The sequence below is a fragment of the Aplidium turbinatum genome, chromosome 1, assembly GCF_918807975.1.
Source record: "Aplidium turbinatum chromosome 1, kaAplTurb1.1, whole genome shotgun sequence".
Lineage (NCBI taxonomy): Eukaryota > Metazoa > Chordata > Ascidiacea > Aplousobranchia > Polyclinidae > Aplidium > Aplidium turbinatum.
In genome coordinates this window covers 52,081,111-52,101,627 of record NC_137472.1, presented here as the reverse complement: position 1 = coordinate 52,101,627, position 20,517 = coordinate 52,081,111, and the positions used below count along the sequence as shown (strand labels likewise).

Genomic DNA, 20,517 nt, shown 5'->3' with positions numbered 1-20,517 from the left:
ACAGAATCACTTAAGGAAAGCTGCCGGTAAAAGGTTATTTGAGTAAAAAATGATCCATCAATATTATCTCGGTGCACAACAAGTGAGTTTTCTTAAGAAACGCAACTAGCCTAGATTTATTCTCACTTTTGGGTTCAGTGAGTTTTTAAGAAACGTAAATGTTATGTGAGAATTACATTTTGTAGAGAGCTAAAAACAATGGAAATTCATTCGGGTCCCTACAATACTAATAAGTTTCAAATAAAATTTTGGTTTATCAGTATCACTGCAACAAAATGGTTATCTCTGCGCCTTAGAATTAAATGTGCCGCCAAGACAAAACGGTTGAGAACCACTGGTTTAGACTTTAAAGCTAATTAAAGAAAGTCCTTTGGACATATTTTGTTGCTTGACTTCTGCTTTTTTGAGATATTAATCCTCATTGCACCAAAATATTTCAATAAACTTTGAGAAAGTTGATAGTAATTACTAATTAGTAACGTAGGCTATATCCATGCTTTTAAAAAAAATTCTTTCAAGTAAAATGTATTTTCAAAGCGACATTTTCATGCAGATTTTTGTCACTTTGTCAAAATAGTTGTGTGACGTTTCATAATGCGTCACCAAGGACTGTGATCGCTCCAGTGATTCAGGAGGTTCTTGTCAGAGTTGCCAGTTCCTCTGTTTTACCACGGAATTGGGCTAGTTTTGTTTTGGAGTTGCAGAAAAATTTTAGCAGTTGTATTGTTTTTTGTTTGGTTTTTTTCCATTTTTACCTTTTTTTTTCAATTTTGGCTATATATTTTGCGCAACTATTTCATATTTCGGATTACTTTTGGACTTGTTTCATCGTTTGTGATGATTGGGCTACTTTTCAGTAGCAATTTGGCTGGAAATTATGAAAGCATCTGGCAACTTTGGTTCTTGCTTTTGCTGACCAAATGAGAGGTCAGCAAAATTCATTCAAGATTCAACAAGTATTCTTACCGTTGAACGACGATTGCAAAGGGCCAAATACTTGTATTTATAAAACTATTTTGAATTTTTTTGTTGAAAAGCGACATATTGAAGAAGGATGTTGTAACCTTAGTCTCAGCTAAGAAGTTGCGTAAATTATGGTACTGTACAGTATTCATTCAAACTTTTAAGAAATATGTTTTGATGCGGATTGGTTTTGAATCATTATCCTCGGACTGACAAAGCCTTGATAGGTTGTTTCTGGTAGTTTCGATTACTTGTAGAGGCTTTTGACGCAGGGCCGGTTACTGGGATTGGCAGAGTGAAGTTTTCTGATGTTGTTAAAGTGTTGTTTCCAGGGAATTATTCCATTCATTAGGTGACACTGAATGGAGAGCAGTCCTTAATGTACCTTGCTACAATACAGTGACTTTTAGAATAGACAAGCATGTGCTGTATTTAGACCTCCCCAATCCCCGGACTTTCTTTTGTTTTCATCTATATTGTGACTTTTCTGCATGGGTTTTCAATGCTGATTTCAAAAATATGCATAAAATTTTTTTTCAATCAACGTCTGGGAAGTTATTCGCTGTTGCATAGCAACAACTTTTCAAAAAAATTACAAAAATTTCCTTTAAAACCCCTTTACGTTTAACCTAGTATGCTGATATCTGGATTATCTGAAAGCATTTCTTCTGCTGATGAATTAAAAAAAAATTATTAAAATTGGACAATCGGTACCAGAGTTATGACCGTTTAAGTACCCAGATTACGCAGTCACGCATGACTGATTTTTGTTAATTTATTGCCAAATGATACTAGAAAAATGGTGAAAGTTGCTTTCAAGAGGTTTTTGGGGGTAAGGAGTTCAAAAAATATATTAAAAAGTGTCTCAGAGCAACAACAAAAAAGTTATTAAAAAATTGATACGAACAGTCATGCATGAATGATTTTGTCGCAGTCGCTTCATTCCTACAACAAGATGTATTCCTTAGGCACCACAAACGTTAAATGCCTGGAGTCATACACAGTATAACGTGGAACCGATCATCTCAATGTAGGTAACATCTGGGTACCCATTGCACTTGATGTTAGAATACACGCTTCATTGCTCGGAAAGAGCTCTGATCAAGTGCAAGATGGTCACGGTCCGCCACAATTTCAATAGCATCTCTCAACCAGCATAATGTAGTCTATGCATCTAAATCATGTGGCAAAAAATGGATTAAGTCAGCTGAACTTAACGATAACCTTCTGTAATGCATTTCAGGTTTCACTATTGATCAGTTAGCATTTTCTACTTGTATCTTGTATGTATAACGTATTGTATACACTTCTACTGTCTAATATTCCGTGTGTATTCATGTATCCATCATGGAGCTGAGGAAGAGTAAAATGAACAATGGTGGTTTGCTTGGTAATTTGCAGCCTTTAAAACATTTTAAGGAAGGACAATTTAGACCAACTACTGGAGATGTTCAGAAATGCATATATCATCTTCAATTAAATCCTCGTAACCACCAGAGTGGGAAGCTTGCAGCTTGGGATACAGCAGTATGTTTAGCAAAAGTATGGCAGCCTGCTTGCATCCTACTGATGACAAAACAAAATATCCAAAACAAAATTATTCGTTTGGTTGATGAATACAAGAAATACAAACATGCCAAAAAGGAATCTGCTGCCTTAATTAAATTTCGAAAAACACTGACAACACGATTTATGATATCTGCTAAGAATGCCGAAAATCTTACTAACAAAAACAAAACATTGCTACCAGAAGATAAGGCAGAAGATATTCAGTTTCTTAAATTACTTGAAACAAACCAACCAACATCTCTTGGACCCCGTGATAGAAAGAAGTTGAAACGCTTCAAGAATTATGCATTGAAGAATCAAATGAAGGCAATAAAGTATGATGTATGTTTGTTCCCAGTATGCTTAACAGCCCAATGATTTTTAAAGTAACATACCTATTAATTTTTGATACAGATGCATAAACAAGACGTTTTTTACAGATCAATGCAGATTCTCAGTGCAGATTCGACTTAATGTACTAGGAAGATGACAAGGAGAGTAAATTAAGTCCTGAGGTAGATGGCTGAGAATCTGCATTTATCTGTAAAAAACGTCTTGTTTATGCATCTGTATCAAAAATTAATAGGTATGTTATTTTAAAAATCATTGGGCTGTTAAGCATACTGGGAACAAACATACATCATACTTTATTGCCTTCATTTGATTTTTCAATACATAATTCTTGAAGCGTTTCAACCTCTTTCTATCAAGGGGTCCAAGAGATGTTGGTTGGTTTGTTTCAAGTAATTTAAGAAACTGAATATCTTCTGCCTTATCTTCTGGTAGCAATGTTTTGATTTTGTTGATAAGATTTTCGGCATTCTTAGCAGATATCATAAATCGTGTTGTCAGTGTTTCTCGAAATTTAATTAAGGCAGCAGATTCCTTTTTGGCATGTTTGTATTTCTTGTATTCATCAACCAAACGAATAATTTTGTTTTGGATATTTTGTTTTGTCATCATTAGGATGCAAGCAGGCTGCCAATCCTTTGCTAGACATACTGCTGTATCACAAGCTGCAAGCTTCCCACTCTGGTGGTTACGAGGATTTAATTGAAGATGATATATGTATTTCTGAAGAACCTCTCCAGTAGTCGGTCTAAATTGTCCTTCCTTAAAATGTTTTAAAGGCTGCAAATTACCAAGCAAACCACCATGGTTCATTTTACTCTTCCTCAGCTCCATGATAAATACATGAATACACACGGAATATTAGACAGTAGAAGTGTATACAATACGTTATACATACAAGATACAAGTAGAAAATGCTAACTGATCAATAGTGAAACTTGAAATGCATTACAGAAGGTTATCGTTAAGTTCAGCTGACTTAATCCATTTTTTGCCACATGATTTAGATGCATAGACTACATTATGCTGGTTGAGAGATGCTATTGAAATTGTGGCGGACCGTGACCATCTTGCACTTGATCAGAGCTCTTTCCGAGCAATGAAGCGTGTATTCTAACATCAAGTGCAATGGGTACCCAGATGTTAGCTACATTGAGATGATCGGTTCCACGTTATACTGTATATGACTCCAGGCATTTAACGTTTGTGGTGCCAGGGAATACATCTTGTTGTAGGAATGAAGCGACTGCGACAAAATCATTCATGCATGACTGTTCGTATCAATTTTTTAATAACTTTTTTTGTTGTTGCTCTGAGACACTTTTTAATATATTTTTTGAACTCCTTACCCCCAAAAACCCCTTGAAAGCAACTTTCACCATTTTTCTAGTATCATTTGGCAATAAATTAACAAAAATCAGTCATGCGTGACTGCATAATCTGGGTACTTAAACGGTCATAACTCTGGTACCGATTGTCCAATTTTAATATATATTTTTTTTAATTCATCAGCAGAAGAAATGCTTTCAGATAATCCAGATATCAGCACACTGGGTTAAGTAAAGGGGTTTTAAAGGGGATTTTTGTAATTTTTTTTAAAAGTTGTTGCTAAGCAACAGCGAATAACTTCCCAGACGTTGATCGAAAAAAAATGTTATGCATATTTTTGAAATCAGCATTGAAAACCCATGCAGAAAAGTTACAATATAGATGAAAACAAAAGAAAGTCCGGGGATTGGGGAGGTCTACTGTATATCTATATGGCACAGTACGGTACCTACAGTAATAAGGCTAGCATGGAGAACTTAATGCCTGCTTAGTGCTTAGGTCTATTATAAGGCATGCTAAAGTATCGTAGAAAGCAAAACTTGATATAAAGCCCGGTTTTATTGTAGGTTAGGTTTCATAACCCACCTATCCACTCCAGCTGATTTTCTACTATTGTTCATAATATATTTAAACAATGAGTAAACTAACAAATGGCAGTAACGTTGTCTATGCCTGGGAACCTAACCTATTAAATGACATTGACTTAACTGCTTATGGAGTGAGTTTCAAAGGAAAATACAACTTGATTAATCCAGACGAAGGAATTGTTGTTCGGCCTTTATCCAATGCAGATTTTGACAAAGGTAGGCTATTAAACATCTTTTTGTGTTTTTCTTAGTTGGTGATATAAGCTAGTATTGTAAAAAGATGACTAACAGTATTTTTCACATTATTCTGTTTATGACTAATGTGTGTAGTAAAGGTGTGCGACTGCATGTACACTAATGCAAACCTATTTTTTAGCATTCATTAAGTCTTCGTCTAAAATCTTGTAAGATTTTCTGTGGTAAATTTCATCTTTCATTATATTGGTCTTGGTCATGGTCTTAGTTCAAGCTATCCAATAAGTTTGCCATCCTGTTGTGCTGATAGACACTCAATTTGTATATATGTACTTTTTGTTTGTTTATCGCCAGCAAAACAATAAACTGAACTGAACTAATCACCTTATTTTTGCTGACAATCTTTTGGGCATCATGACTGGTATGACCTACATTCAAACACTTCCAGTTTGTATATATATATGTTTATTTATTAAGGTGGCCATTTGTTTTTCTTGTCACGGAATAGCCCGTTTCGGTGAATTCAATTTGGAGAATCGATTCCAGCGCTATACCCAGCCAGTGCTATGCTTAACCAAAATTAGTATTGTTTTTGGAACCTTAAACTGTATAAGGTAGCTTTCATGTTGTTGTATTTTTGTTGTTAGGATAGCTGGTAAGAGCAACTGATTTTTTTCTTGCCGAGACTTAAGTTGAGATTTTTTCGCTGACACTGTGCTTACTTACTGTTTGACCACTGCATTTTTTTGGCCGAGTGTTTATATAATTAACCTTTATTGTTAATTATAAAAGGACGTTTGATAACTGTTTTTTTTTTTCTTCTTTAGTTGAGACTTTTTCGCTGACACTTTACTTGGTTAACCTCTATTATAAGCGAATTCCTTTGAACAAAAAGATGCCGCTGAAGAATTTTAGAATTCTCAAAAAAAAGGCTTTCTTTGAGCTGGGATTTCTCTGAATCGGCTTCTCCAAAATAGACGCTCCGAATAGTAGCAGACCATTTTTGTAACCTGTCTAATGTCTATCACAAACTGTTATAGGCAGTATTTTTTTTTTTTGAATCTGACTACTAGTACTAGAACTTTGGATGTAGTCATCATCATTTTATAAAGTTTATAGCTTCAGTCATCCATTACAACATTTTCATCTATCGGTTGCATAGCCAAGTGACAGGAGGTCTGGTGTGACACTCAAAAGGATACCAGTTCGACACAGCTCTAGAACATGCGGCTGTGTATTTGGCTGGACACAAAATGGCATGTCTGAAGATGGACAGTAAAGATTGGTCTTCTTGCTTTGCAAATCGGGTCTGCTACTATTCGACGAGTCCAATTCGGCTAGAATTTCAGATGGGATGATTTGCACGGAATGGCCCGTTTCGGCGAGTCCAATTCGGCGAGTGCCCTATTCGGTGAGTGCCCTATTCGGCGAGAGCCCTTTTCGGCAATTTTTTTAAAAATTTTTTTTAAATTATTGGGTACCGTAGCCTAATTATCATTGCCGCTTTTACATCGTTTTAACGTTGCTAAACATTGAAATAAGACCCTAACTCCTAACCCCGACCCCTAACCCTAAAACGGCAATGATAATTAGGCTATGGTACCCAATAATTTCAAAAAAAAATTCAAAAAATCGCCGAAAAGGGCTTTTGCCGAATAGGGCACTTGCCGAGTCGTACTCGCCGAAACGGGCCATTCCGTGCAAATCACCCCATCTGAAATTCTTTCTTTAGTCGCCCGCGATGATGTAGCAAACATAATAATTTGTTAGTTTGGAGCCTGTGAAAGTGTGAATTGCTTATTTGTAGCCCATGTTCTTTATTTCTTATGTAGTAAGAATGAATGGCCACTATTGATTTACTAAATGCATTTGATAATTCATTAGTAATTGGTCTTGTACATGCTGTTTTACTGAATCAAATATATATATATACTAATTTAAAATTAAATTGATATGACTACTTTGACTAGTGTTCATCTCTGATGGTTTGTATGTTCACTTTTAAAGACAATTTTAAATATTACAGACCCATACTTTTTCTTCAGTTCAATTATATACTTATTTATGCTAAACGTATATAACAACATCTTTTAGGTTTTACCGAAGTTTTGGCTCAGCTGACCAAGGTTGGGACTGTATCTAAAGCTGATTTTCTCAGTAAGTACTGATCTGTATATTGTAGGTAGGCCATATAAAATGTTTTTTGTTTGCAAGCAATAAGTCAGCAAATGTCAACTTCTCTGGTTGGGACATAGAATACAACATTACAACTGTTCAAAATTTTTTAGTGTTTTGCATTGTTTCCTATGATTTTGACCACGGGAAATTCGAAAATGACAACCATTTTGCTCTCAGATGATAGATTACCTACCTGCTACCTTGCCTCAAGAGCCTAAACAGTAAACATTTTCATTTTTGCCAAAATGACCCATTTTTGACATGTTAAGCCTTGATCCTGACGATGGAATTATTTATTTCAACTGAAAACACTTTCCTCTGGTCTGAAAACGCATTTCACTGGTCTGGTCAATATAATGTTATTAGGAAATGTGTATGCGTTTTGTGTCATACACTTGATTCTTGTTCGAAACAATGTCTACTACGGTATTAGCTGTTCTCATGCGTTGTGTCTTCTACCTGATCAGGACTTTTATTTTTTGTCCTAAGAACGATTCAACGCCATGAAGTCGTCTGGTGGTTATTATACGATAGTACTGGAAGATAGCAAAGCTGACAATGGAAAAGGAAAGATAGTTGGCACTGGTACACTTGAAGTAGAGCAAAAATTTATCCACTCTTGTGCTTTGGTAAGGTTGTGCTTTCCTTTTAAGTATATACATATATACTTATTTTTCTTCATATTGACTTTAGAATAAGTGTGAATGAGAAAGATTTGAGCTACCGCAGAGCAAACATAATTTTAGTCAGAAATTTCAAACAAGATCTGGCAACGCTAAAGTTTCATGTATACACTTTTGCCAGACAGTTGGATATCCCATACTCCTAGAAATATGCAACATTTCTAATAAAGTTGGATTTGCACTGCCTATTTTTAAACCTAGTTTGATGTGAATACAAGTGTCTGAAAGAGACTGTCAAAAACCCTTTGCCACTTTAATGCTAAAGAGTTTGTCATTTTCAGCGTGGTCGTGTGGAAGAAATTGTTATTGATAGCGAATACCGTGGCAGACAGTTTGGGAAAATGTGAGTATTTTAATACAACTTCATATGAATTCATTTTTAATAATTTAAATATATTTGTATTAGTGCATACAGTACTTTCGGAATTTCACTTTGATAAAACAGTGTAGGTAACATTAAATATTATTCATCAGGTTTTCACGATTGGAATACTGTCATTGAAGTAGTAAATTTCAACAACATGTAATTGTTAATATTCATATAACATCATATGACAAATATTTTCAACGTGATAGAATTTAACGTTATGTAGTTAGTTACAAAGTGATTGTGACGTGCTTATTTGTTTTACGTCACACACCACCAATACTTTATCTCCTTCTGTGTAGGCTTTTCGTTTTTCCTCCTTATTCAAATATTGAAAAATTCTTATCTGTCCATGTAGGTTGAACTTTCGAAGTATAAATTATTAACATGGTTCAATGTAAAGCCATAAATCTTTACCAAACAAGCTTTAAATGATGTTGAACTATTTAATTTGCAACGCACGAAAGAAAAGTTTTCGACGTCTAATTAAAAAAACTGACCACACAAATTTTGTACGTAACGGTACCAGTAAGACCGCATGAAGATTTTGATGGCCTTGGGCTTATGTGGTAGTGGTTAGGCCTATAATTCATTCCGTTCATTGTACCAACCCCAATTCAAACGAGCTAGATAAAAGTATACTCTAAGTATATTTTCATTACACACATTCAGATGACACATTGCAGTCAAAGCAAGTCTGTTAATAGCGTTATTGGTATCCATTTTTTTAAAACTTTGCTTTCAATGCCGAGTAGAACTAAGAATTGCAACATTTACTGGCCTATTTATTTTATTATGTATTTGCGTCAGACAAAGTTGTCCATATCCAAAACAACGAAATAATACACAAACTGCAAATGTACAAAGGTCACAGAGAGCCACTTTGGATGCCGTCGGTTTAAAAGCTCACTGAATAGTAGGGTGGGTCGCAAAATGGACTTTTTCACCAATTCGAAAACCTCAAATGGATATGTGAAAATAGGCCCGAAAAAATACTCCATGCCAAATCTGAGCTGATTTGGACCAGAAATAGCTTGCGGAAATGCATTTGAATTTTCCAAAAATATAGACTTTTGGGCGAAAATGGCATTTATTATTTTTTTATCCAGAACTTAAAAACAATTATTCTGTGATCCAATATTGGTGAAATGCATCTCCTTATACATTTTAGATACCACTATACCCTTTTCAAGGTCACAATTCACCTCATGATTATGTTAAAAACTACTTTAAAATGTGAAAAAATTGCTAAATTATGCAATATTGCATCATTCACAAAATTATACTGTAAGAGAGAGGTAGTGTTAATTGTAGACTGATTACAATGCTGTCAAAATTGAAAATAACCAGAAAAAATGCATGCCCGATCGTTGGTCCTTCTAGAGAGCTACCCTAGGCACAACTTCCAATATCTAAGGATATTTTGAAGAAAGTGAATCTCCTCAGGGAAAGATGCCTGGGTGATGGGGACGAAGAAGCTGTCCTTTCACAAATAATGTCAGATCTGAAATCAATTAACCCCAAAATCTGTACCAATATTTCACTAATTCCAGATAAGACTATGAAAACCAAATTGGTTAGGCCCCTTAAAGAATATAAAGATCTCAAAAGAAACCATCTCACCAAGAAAAAACGGACTAACTTTACTTCAAAAGGACACAATTGTGGATGTGATATGAAAGCTCATATCAAATACAAGTGCCCAAAAGAGGATCAAATACCATTGATTGATCTGCATTTTGTGTGGGATCAGCGGTTAAGGGATAGTGGTCGCTCAAGTTCTCAAATTCAAAGTGTCGATCCAACTGGAACTGCAGCACTAAGAGAGCAAGTACGGAAACAAGCAAAGAAAGGATCTAGATCCGCAGCTGCACATTGCAGCACATTTGCCAGTGACATTCAGGGAGACTCTACTAATACTGATGATACTGATGACTCGTCGTCAATTGTTTCCTCTGTTACGTCTTCATTTAGGGATGTTGTTGCTGGTACGCCAGAACTGTCTATGTCGAAAACGTATCAAGTTCTCGATTGGCTTCACAAAAGAAGATTTTTAAAAATACTGTACGCAAAAGTGAAAGATATGGTGTGTCCATTCGAGCAACAGCAGTGATATGTACCGCTCTCTTAGTTGATATCGGCATCGTTACGGAGTAAAATCTAAAGAGATAAGGAATATCTTAGAAAAGAAAATGTGGATTGCAATTCCATCGCAGTGTGCCCGCCTTTGGTCCAGGATGTGTATTTTGATGGCCGTAAAGATCCTTGTTCCACGACCAGGAAGCAGCGGCAAGCACGTGGCCAAAGAAGAACATTATTCTGTAGTGAAACAGCCTGGTGGCAGGTACCTAACTCACTTCACTCTTCAAAGCGGACAGAGTAAGGACATTCAGCAATTCTTATCGGCTGCTCTAAAATAAAAAATTTGGCTGACCAGTTTGAAATTCATCGGATGTGACTCAACAAATGTTAACATTGGAATGCATGGCGGGGTTATCGCATTATAAGAAAAGCATTTGGATTTTGGACCATCGGCTTGTCTGGCTGATATGCATGCTGCACATGAATGAGTTGCCATTCCGGCATCTTTTTATCAAACTTGATGGAGAAACTACCGGTGATAGGTCAATAGGTCATTCAAAGGACCTATTGGGCAGCTTTGTACGTCTGCTGAATACCTACCTATCGATATCAATTTCCAACCGATCGAGAATGCCCCACCTATCCGAGAATTACCTCAAGAGATTGTCTGTGATTTATCGGATGATCAACGGTATCTGTATGATGTTTGTGCAACTTTTCGAAATGGATCTGTACCAGCCCGACTAGAGAGCATCAATATCTGCCCCTTAAACCAGGCTCGATGGTTGACTTTGGCCTCCAGAGTTTGCCGGTTGTACGTTAGTGCACATGGTCGTGTTGGTAATGTGAAGGCCAACCTTGAGGCACTAGGGAGGGCCAAATTCTGTTGAAGCTTAATTCTGTCGAAGCTTAATTCAAGAGCCATTCATCCAATATCTGATTCGAAGAAGGATTTCACTTCATTTGTGCACCAAAGTGGCAGTTATGATGGAGCAACCATTGATGAATGAATTGACTGACTGCAGCCGAACTGCTTTCATAGATGCTTTTGCGTTATGTTTCTATGTAATTCAGCTTGAATGGTACAAAACTTCGAACAATTGAGAACATGCTTTAAATGTGTGCTGCAATAAAGCATTTAATCAATTACTTTTAGCCTATAGCCTATACACTAGTATACAGTATAATACACTGCAGTATACAATACACGGTATTTCAATAATCAATATTGTATTCGCCATCATGCATATTTGGCGTTTTTTTTCACATTTTCAAACAAGTAGTTTTGAGACATAATCCTAGTTGAATTGGCCTTTAAAGGAGTACAATGACATCTAAATTGTATAAGGGCATGCGTTTCATCAATATAGTGTGACAGAATTTTTTTTTTCAAGTTCTGGAGAAAAAATGGTAAATGGCATTTTTCCCGAAAAATCAGGATTTTTTGGAAATTTCAAATGCATTTTCGCAAGCCATTCCTAGACCAAATGAGCTCAGATTTGGCATGGAGTGTTTTTTTGGGCCTATTTTCAAATAACCATTTGAGGTTTTCGATTTGGTGAAAAAGTCCATTTTGCGACCCACCCTACTGAATAGGCTATTTACTGTTACAAATTTACAGATTTTTCTTCTAACCACCGAAAATGTGCGCTCGCCGAACAATTTGAAATTCTCAGACAAACATACATTCTCGACACAACAGACACGTTAGGGAATTTATGAACTAATTTTAAACGTTTGAATTGTTTTGCTGCGCTTACTGTAAAAATGGTTCTGTTTCAGCTGTGCCGAAAAACGAATCATATCTTAGGGCAGATTTTCTCGATCAAGATCATTTGTATGATACTGAAGCGTTGTTTTAGCGCTTTCTTTAATTTTTACTGTTAGATGTGGTAGTTAATTTCGCCAGAAGCGGAAATCTTCTTTGAAGGTGATCGTATGTTGGAATTTTATTGACAAAAGAATTTGATAAATATTAGTATATATACTCTGAATCTTCTTTATAGGTGATAGTGTTGTGTCTTTCTTTAGAATTAGATCCACTTTTTCCATCCAACCCTACTTTTCTCCCTTTTTTTAAATTTTCTTAAATATAGTGATGACAGTACTTAATACTTTGTCTCTTTAAATTCTTGAAATTAAGATCTTAATCTAGATTCCGGTTCGATCGATACCCTGATCTATATATATTATCACATGACTTTGTTTGCCATATAAAATCATATCACATGATTTACCAGCAGAATTTTTTAAAACTAAAAATAAGCTTTCAAATAAAGCAAAATCGTTTCCTTGACGTTGATCAATAATTGCTTGAAATCCCCCGGATTGATTTAAATGAAATGAACTCCAGGATTAGGTTTAAAAAAAAGTAAAATCCCGGGATTTTTCGAGTTCCCAGCCCTATAGGGCACCAAGATCCCGCCAGTTGATTGGTTTGAAGTATATCCTCGGAATGGGAAAGCTTCTTTTAGAGCTTGACCCTGGCAGTTTTGCATGTATAATATACTTATAAAGGCTTTGAGTCACCGACGCAGGCCCGGTCATGAGCGTTGCTCAAGCGCACACCCTGAGAGTGAGAGCCGAACCAGCCCGCATGATCTTGCGTCATGCGCGTAGCCACTGAGCGAACGGACTTTTCGTAATCGGTGGGAGTAATGCTGCAGTCGCGTCATCCCCCGCCTTAATCCGGCCCTGGGTACCGGTAATCTGGTATGGAAATATTTTTTATTGAAACGTAATAACTAGGGCCATTTTTATATGACCTTAAAAAATCAATAATATGACTTTATTTTTTGGAAAATATGACTTTATATGACTTTATGTGAAAATCGTTTATTTTTACATGAGAACAACGTCACTCACGGAACTAAAGAGTAAAACATACCCAACATAACAGTAATACACATCCATTTTTATTTTAAACCACTGTTGTAGTACAGTTTCATGTAATGTGGAATGTTAGAGTCTTTGAAGTTACGATTTGGACGTAAAAATGATTTTAGTAAGGAAAATGAGCCCTCCACAGACGCTGATGTGGGTTGACACTTCTGCAGTTTTGCATAAAGCGCTGGTGAAATGTCTTGTCTTTGTAGCTCCATAATTTGTTTCACATCGTTTTTGTCCAATCGCTTCTTAATGTAATTTTTGAGCTCAAGCGAATCTTTTCCGAAATCAAGGGCATTTAGATCAGCATGGGCCTCTTTGATGGTGTACGTAGGCTACAACTTTCCATTTTGAGTATTAAGTTTGAAATATTGTTGTAGTGGAGGCATATTTCTGTTAACTGACTAGTCAACTTTGGATCGTTGACTGAATTTTTGACGCTCTTTACAATAACTCCTTCACCTTCCCATGCATTGACTATTTCTTTCACTTGTGGAAGTCTCTCGGCATAATATTGAGCAGCATTCAACCAGCTACCACAACGAGTAACTATGGGCTGTGGTGGTATGCCACATGAATCGAAATTGGTACTTTTTATTTAAAGTATACAACGGTATGACTTTATAACTCAAAAATATGACTATATAACTTAAAAAGCTGATTTATGACCTAACCAGGAAAATATGACTTTATATGACTTCATAACTTTCTTAATATACCTCATAGAGATGCGGTTTTTACGTTAAAATTGATTTCACGACTTACTGATGCATAGAAAAAAATATGACTTTAATGACTTTAAATGGCCCTAGTAATAACCTAATAATATCAAGGTTGGAACTGTTTTCTGCGTTGTAATTAATCGTTAGTACTTATCAACTAAACTCGACCTTCAATTGCACTTGACCATGCAAAAGTAGCCTATAGAGAACAAGAAGTCTATATTTGTTGTTATTTTACAGCCTGCTAGCGTTGATCACGGAGCTGGGAAAGAAATTAGCTTGTTACAAGATTTCTTTGGAATGCAAAGTGGACAATATAAAATTTTATGGGAAGTTTGGTTATGAAGAGTCTGAAGAGAGATATATGTTGCTGCGATTTCGGGATTGATATAAGAGTTCATTTAAGTTGTTTTCATTCAAATTACTTATTTAAAAATAACATTGCACTTGAAGTCGTTATGATACTTTGCAATATGGTTCTTTAGGTTACTCAACAACTTATGTTGATTTAGATTTGTTTTGTTTGTCGTATCCAGGCTTACACCTGTTGATTTAGGTAATTGATGGCTTGCTGGGGTAGCTGTTTTTTACCAATACACGACATTCTGACGCGGCCGATTTGGCGCAAGACAATTGACCGAGGCCGACATGTCTCAAGGACATTTCTTTACGAGACTATTCTTGGCGCAATTCTATTTCATCCTTTTTGCCTTGCGTAGATATTTTCTTGCCAGTGTAAATTCCGGTCACAACCTTTTCCCTACACGCTTGTGACGTAAAAATTATTCAATCTTTAAAACATGAAATACTAACTACAGTATAAGCTACAGTGCGATGTGTTGAAGCAATAAGATACCGTACATTGAAAAGTCTGAAAATCACTGTGAAACTAGTGAAAAAATTGTGATTGGAATTTAACAACGGTGAGCAAAAATATCTGCCCAAGACAAGACATGCTCCATCGATGTTGCGCCAAATCGTCTCACCGTGTGATGAACCTGCGGCGAGATGTCCCTGCGACAAATCAGCTGTGCCAACATGTCCTAATCCTCTTTTTTTACGTTGATTTACACTGTTCAAAACTCGGTTGCTTGTCATTTTTATGTCAAACGAGGGAAACGGCTTGTGAATGTTTTCCAATGAAATTAAATTGAACTGGGCTTGTAGATTTTGTAGTTGTACCAATGTACCTGCTTATGTCCGTCATCACTAGATTAATCCTGAGCGCGATAGTAATATATTGAGGTTTTTGATTGCTAGAATTTTGGCTTTTTTATATTTCTTAGCATGCATGTTATATATTCTGTAATAAGTTTGTGCGCAATAAATTCATGTTTGAATTAAGTTGTAGGATCATAGTGCCCAATCTTAAGTTGTATGAGCACAATACCCAACTGCCCAATTATCAGCTGGTTATTTTTTGTCACGGTGCTGTTCGTTTTTTTTACAGTCAAGGCATGTATTGGAACAGAAAATTTTGATATTTCTTGCCTCTTGCATAACATCAACCTCAACACGGGTCGCCTGACCTGCTTCATTCCATTGCTTAGAACGAATTAATTGAAGTATCAAAATTGCAAAATTTTGCAATGTGAAGACAATACAAGTTTTTTTTCTTCTATTTTTGATGTGAAACTTTCCCTGCAGTAAAATCCGTCATTTTTACATTGGTTCAACGTCTCTTCTTCTCTCGTGTTGTCGCTATATGTCAGGGCATCCGTTGGTTAGCCACTGCTTGGTGTCGTCGTCGATACAAACTAGGCATTTCATACCATGAGGTGGTCTGTATAGCTGGCAATCCTTGATAATGTGGGCTACCGTCTACAGACGTTGAATTAATGTAAAAATGACAGGTATTGCTTTCTGGGATTGCCACCTGACAGCATGCTACTTTATTGTGTACGTCCTCAATTGCGTTAAAGCATCCGCTTAAAAACTTAACAGCGCAATTTTATGAAAAATGCTTTGCGTAATCAACGCACAATCCCTTGTTTTTACAAACTCAAACGTGTTTTTTAGTCTGAATTCGTTTCCATGAATGGATAATATCTTAATTGACCTCACTTTCCTAGATTTCAAAGTTAGGTTAATCGTTGGGTCGCTTGTGGCAGCAAATTGACGAATCTATCTTTTTTCTATTTCTCTTTTAGACCTAACTTATTTCTCACTAGCTTGGCTTTAAAACGTGTTAGTGTGCTTTTTACCACTGCTTGCAATCTTGACCAGTTGACGAGCATATCTTTTCAATCCATTTACTCTGTTGCTTTCTCAATAGATTTAATTTGTTTTTCGACTAGCTTGGTTTTAAAGTGGGTTGATTTGCTTTTCATTATGTTATAATAACTTGCAGTCTTATTTTCACCGCTGCGTTGCTAGTCACGTGTTTAATGTTTAACGTATTAGTTCTAGAACTTATGGTGCGATCAAGTCCAGATGTTGTAAAGACAGAAATGCTGAATGTAAGCGATTGACATGCAACATAAAGGTTTCTCCACTAGCTGCAGAATCATACTTATATGGGATTACATTTGGTTAAACGTATTGCGTCATTTTGTTGAGCCTACAATAAATCCCCTACGTTTTTGCAGTACTTTTCACTCTCCAACCATACAACTCCACTGTTGTTGTGGCGTTTTGTATTGAAGAAAATCTACTATAGATTATACAATCTCTATTGAATCGGGAAGCTATTTGTTTTGAGATTCAGCACCGCAGCTTTTATTCGTAGTCCTGTATTTAATGTAAGCAGCGATGAAGTGTGTTTCTATCGTTGGTGCGCAATAACTGGCCTTAAACATCACAGTGAAGTTTCATTCAGTTGTGTATTTTAAGCTGGTTGTCCATTCAGACTTATAAATTATAACGAAACATTTCTCCATTCCGCAAATCAGTCCTTTTCTACGTTGAGTCAATGTAAAAGGGACTGATTTGCTGACTGGGTCTTGATTCAAAACTTGTATTACAAAACTATGATGTGTAGGACGTAAACTACTGTATTTACATGGTTAGTAGCGTATATGTCGTCTTTTAATATGGTGGCGTGTAGCATAGCTTTTTATTTTAAAGTCGTGGAATGGAAGAACTTTTTAGATCGTTGCTCTATGTACCCATCCAGTAATTTCTTCCATCTTTTCACGTAGTTTATTGTCGCTAGACGTTGAAATGATATAAACATTGCAGCTTTTTGTGGCTGAGTGGTTATAGTGGACCTGCTTTACAGCTATGAATTATGATTTTGCTGTAATTGTAACTGAATTTGCTGCGATAGCGTTGCATAGGCTAAAAGCCTAAAACTAGTTGAATATTGATGTAAATAGAATTATTTTTAACAAGATTGTGGATTTTAAAAATTCTAAGAAAATGAAAAAATGAGACGCACCACAAAGAAAAGTACGGTACCGCAATCAGAAGAACATTAACTACGACGCTTTGTGCTTCGAAAATCCTAAAACAATCTGAAATTCAACTTTAAAAAATTCTCGATGTTAGACTGATTGATTGAATCTTTATCCTCGGACTGGGAAAGCTTCTTGCAGAGCTTAATCCTGGCAGTTTCGCATACTTGTAGATTCTTTGAACCACTGACGCAGGGCCAGTTACCGAGATTGACAGAGTGAAGTTTCCGATATTTGAAGTCTTGTTGCCGAAGAATTATTCCACCAATTAGGGGCCGCTTTTTTTAGGCTGTTCTAATCTTTCCAAGGGGCCCCGAAACTTGAAGAAACCACCGCATATTCTTTGGATATGCAGTAGTGCATGTTTCATAAAAGTGTCTTGGTTTGTGGGTTTGAGGATCTCATTGGTACCGGACGCAAATTATTTTATCCCAGCGGCCCTGTGCACAATACGACAAATTGCGTCTACAAAATTCCGTGCGAAAATTGCAAAGAAAGTTACAACTCATAGGTAGCACGATCCGCCCACTCCCGCCTGAAAAAAAACACTTCAGGTCTGACAAACGAGCAGTCATTTGGTCTTTGGCACTGTTGCAGGTAGTGCAATTGAATAAACTAAATCTGAAAATGCAAGGGAAAAACACCAATATAAGGTATATATTCAATCGCCATCTCCGTTCAAAGCAGATTGGGTTATCTGCATTCATGAGCCATTGATACCATGTGAATTTACAAGCTGTACTCCTTCCATGCTGCTCAAGGCAGGTTGGAAGAGAGTGATGGATTTTTAGGAGATTGTCTTAAGGTACTGGAAGGCTCTGCTGTCCTGGTCGCGGGGACTATGTTTTGTCTGGCCTCTACCTTTCGACCAGCATGGCTTGGGTGGCCCTTGCATGAGCAGATGCCAGTACCGCTCAGCATTTAATGATGCTTTGGAAGCTTTCACCAGCAAGCTTGATAATAATTAATTGAAAGAGAAAAGTTAGAATAAACAATTGATCATGTTTAAAGAATTATCATCGATGCTGGCCGGTTGTTGATGACAAAGAACAAGTTCTTCCAGAGTTGGAGAAAGAATTGATTTTGCAACATTTCACAGCATTAGAACTGGAAATTATTCGATATTTTCCTGAAATTTATGACAATGAGCTTGATTTAATACGAAGTTCATTCACAATGTTGATGGAAAAAGTTCCCAGTAAATTGCAGGATGAATGTTTAGAACTCAAAACGGATTCTTGCGCAAGAGACTTATTCAGAGAAAAATCAATCATTGGATTTTGGCCATTAATGTGTAGGCTAACTATTATCTCAAAGTGGCAGAGAAAGCTATTCGAAATATCCTTCCGTTTGCTTCCACTTATCTATGCGAATCAGGTTCTTCAACTCTTGCAAATGCAAACAAAACAGAGAAATATATTGGACGTGGAGAATTGATATTCGTTGTGCTCTTTCCACCACATTCTTGAGTTGTCGAAACAAGCATCACACCAAACAAACACAAAATACATTGACTCTTATATTTTGAATGTATTCTTTGAATAAAATACTTTTCAGCAACGTTCTTCATTAATTAAGTTATTGTAGTATGAAAAGGAATAGCTTATTAAAAACTAAAAAGCTTATTAGGCTACCAGTGAAAGTTTAGTTTATCCTTCAAGACTTAGGTTAAAATATTAATGTAGACTAAACGAGTTTTTAACAAATTTAATTTCTAGGGGGGAATTTAGATTTGAATATCGACTAAAAGGGTCCACCGGATAAAAAAAGGTTGGGAACCACACTGAGCTAAGCTAATTCAAGCATAATGCGTTGTTCTATAGATGCCACATCTCCGCACATAAATGGCATAGGTCTACAGCTTATTGTGTTGGCAAAGAATGACCAACTTTTAAGCTGGTGCTTCTCCAGGGTATAGGCCTGATGCCGCCTAAACGTGGCACATAACTAGGCCTACACGCAGCCTACTATAGCCTGAGGGTTTGAGTCGCGAAGTGAAAATACAGTTACAGTATAATTCAATTTTTATTAAGTTTCAAATACAATTCAAAATTATGATACTAAAAATAAATCTGATCAGGTTGAGATTACAGTTACGTTCCCATTAGGCCTAATGCTTTATAGAAGCTGTGGGATTTTCGAAGTTAGTTACAGCAGGCTTTACAATTTTTTCTGTGGGTCTACTCAAGAGCTTGCGTCTGGATCTTCGCTTCTGTTGTTCTTTCTGGTTTAACAAAATGCTCATTACCTTCCTGCGAGCGGCCTGGTTCGTTTGTGATGCGTAGCCTTTGCTTGGGCCGCTTTCGTGTGAGGGCCAATGTCTTGCTACAAAATCTTTGTACTGCTTCCACTCCGCAGAATTCTCACTGATGCATTTTGGTTTAATTTGAAATTTTTGAATGAATTCTTGATTCCATATTTCAAAATCACCTTTTCCAGTCGGGTTGTTGTTGAGATACTGCTGCAGCCGATAATCCATCCACTTGACCCACATTATGCCATATCTAAACGAGAACAATCATAAACGGTTGGGCTACTGTAGAGCTTTAGATTATCCCAAAAGTATAGTCTACACCCAAGGGCGCCGGAAGCGGGGGGCAGGGGGGCGGATGCCCCTGCCCTCAATTTTTCTGTAGATGGGGGGCAATGGTGCCCTTTTAAGGTCATGTAAGCTACTGCACATTTTGCAGTAGGCTACGATATAATAATTTCAGCTATTAGCTTTTAGCCTAATTATAGTCTTTCATTTGAGCCTCAAAATAATATTCACGACACAAAAATATGTATCGCAGTAGGTAGGCTAATTACTAATTAGTAGCTAACTGCTCTAGGCTGCTGCTGAGTCGGAGTCTGCCCCGCTTTCTGACCTAGTCTTTGTTCTGACACGATCCCTGTTCCATATCTCAAAAGCTAAAACCTTAATTGCTAAGGTAACAGGGATCAGTAGTCAGTAGATGTAACAGAAAATATATTTCGCACTTGCTAGTGCATCGTCAGTTCTGATCTGACGATGCACTAGATCTGAGATCAGAACTGACGATGCACTAGCTAGTGCGAAATATATTTTCTGTTACATCTACTGATCCCTGTTACCTTAGAAATTGAGGTTTTAGCTTACTAATTAGTAGGGCGATTTTTTTGTGACCTAAAAAACTCAAAAAAGTGACTTTTATTTTGCAAATAAGTAACCAAAAAGTAACTTTATACAACAAATAAGAAAGCGAAGAAATG

At 36.5% G+C, this 20,517-nt stretch overlaps 2 protein-coding genes across 2 annotated transcripts in view; one reads left to right on the top strand and one right to left on the bottom strand.

Moving 5' to 3' along the window:
• Positions 1 to 4,777: 4,777 nt before the first annotated feature.
• Positions 4,778 to 17,225, top strand: LOC145771543 (glucosamine 6-phosphate N-acetyltransferase-like). The gene is made up of 5 exons (XM_082583248.1): positions 4,778 to 4,994; positions 7,068 to 7,130; positions 7,641 to 7,780; positions 8,116 to 8,177; positions 14,132 to 17,225. The coding sequence occupies exons 1-5, from the start codon at positions 4,826 to 4,828 to the stop codon at positions 14,277 to 14,279; spliced, it is 582 nt and encodes a 193-aa protein (XP_082439374.1). The 5' UTR covers positions 4,778 to 4,825; the 3' UTR covers positions 14,280 to 17,225.
• A 1,785-nt stretch (positions 17,226 to 19,010) lies between these two features.
• LOC145782714 (uncharacterized) overlaps positions 19,011 to 20,517 on the bottom strand; it is a 35,936-nt gene continuing 34,429 nt past the window's right edge. Inside the window, exon 26 of the mRNA XM_082594472.1 lies at positions 19,011 to 19,790. Coding sequence (XP_082450598.1) covers positions 19,397 to 19,790 — 394 coding nt within the window. The 3' untranslated portion in view covers positions 19,011 to 19,396. The remainder of the gene's footprint in view (positions 19,791 to 20,517) is intronic.

Excerpts from the sequence above, each read along its gene's own strand:
- LOC145771543 (XM_082583248.1), top strand. The coding sequence starts at position 4,826 with ATGAGTAAACTAACAAATGGCAGTAACGTTGTCTATGCCTGGGAACCT. Across the intron at positions 7,781-8,115 it reads TTATCCACTCTTGTGCTTTG|CGTGGTCGTGTGGAAGAAAT; the intron begins GTAAGGTTGTGC and ends TGTCATTTTCAG. Across the intron at positions 8,178-14,131 it reads GGCAGACAGTTTGGGAAAAT|CCTGCTAGCGTTGATCACGG; the intron begins GTGAGTATTTTA and ends GTTATTTTACAG.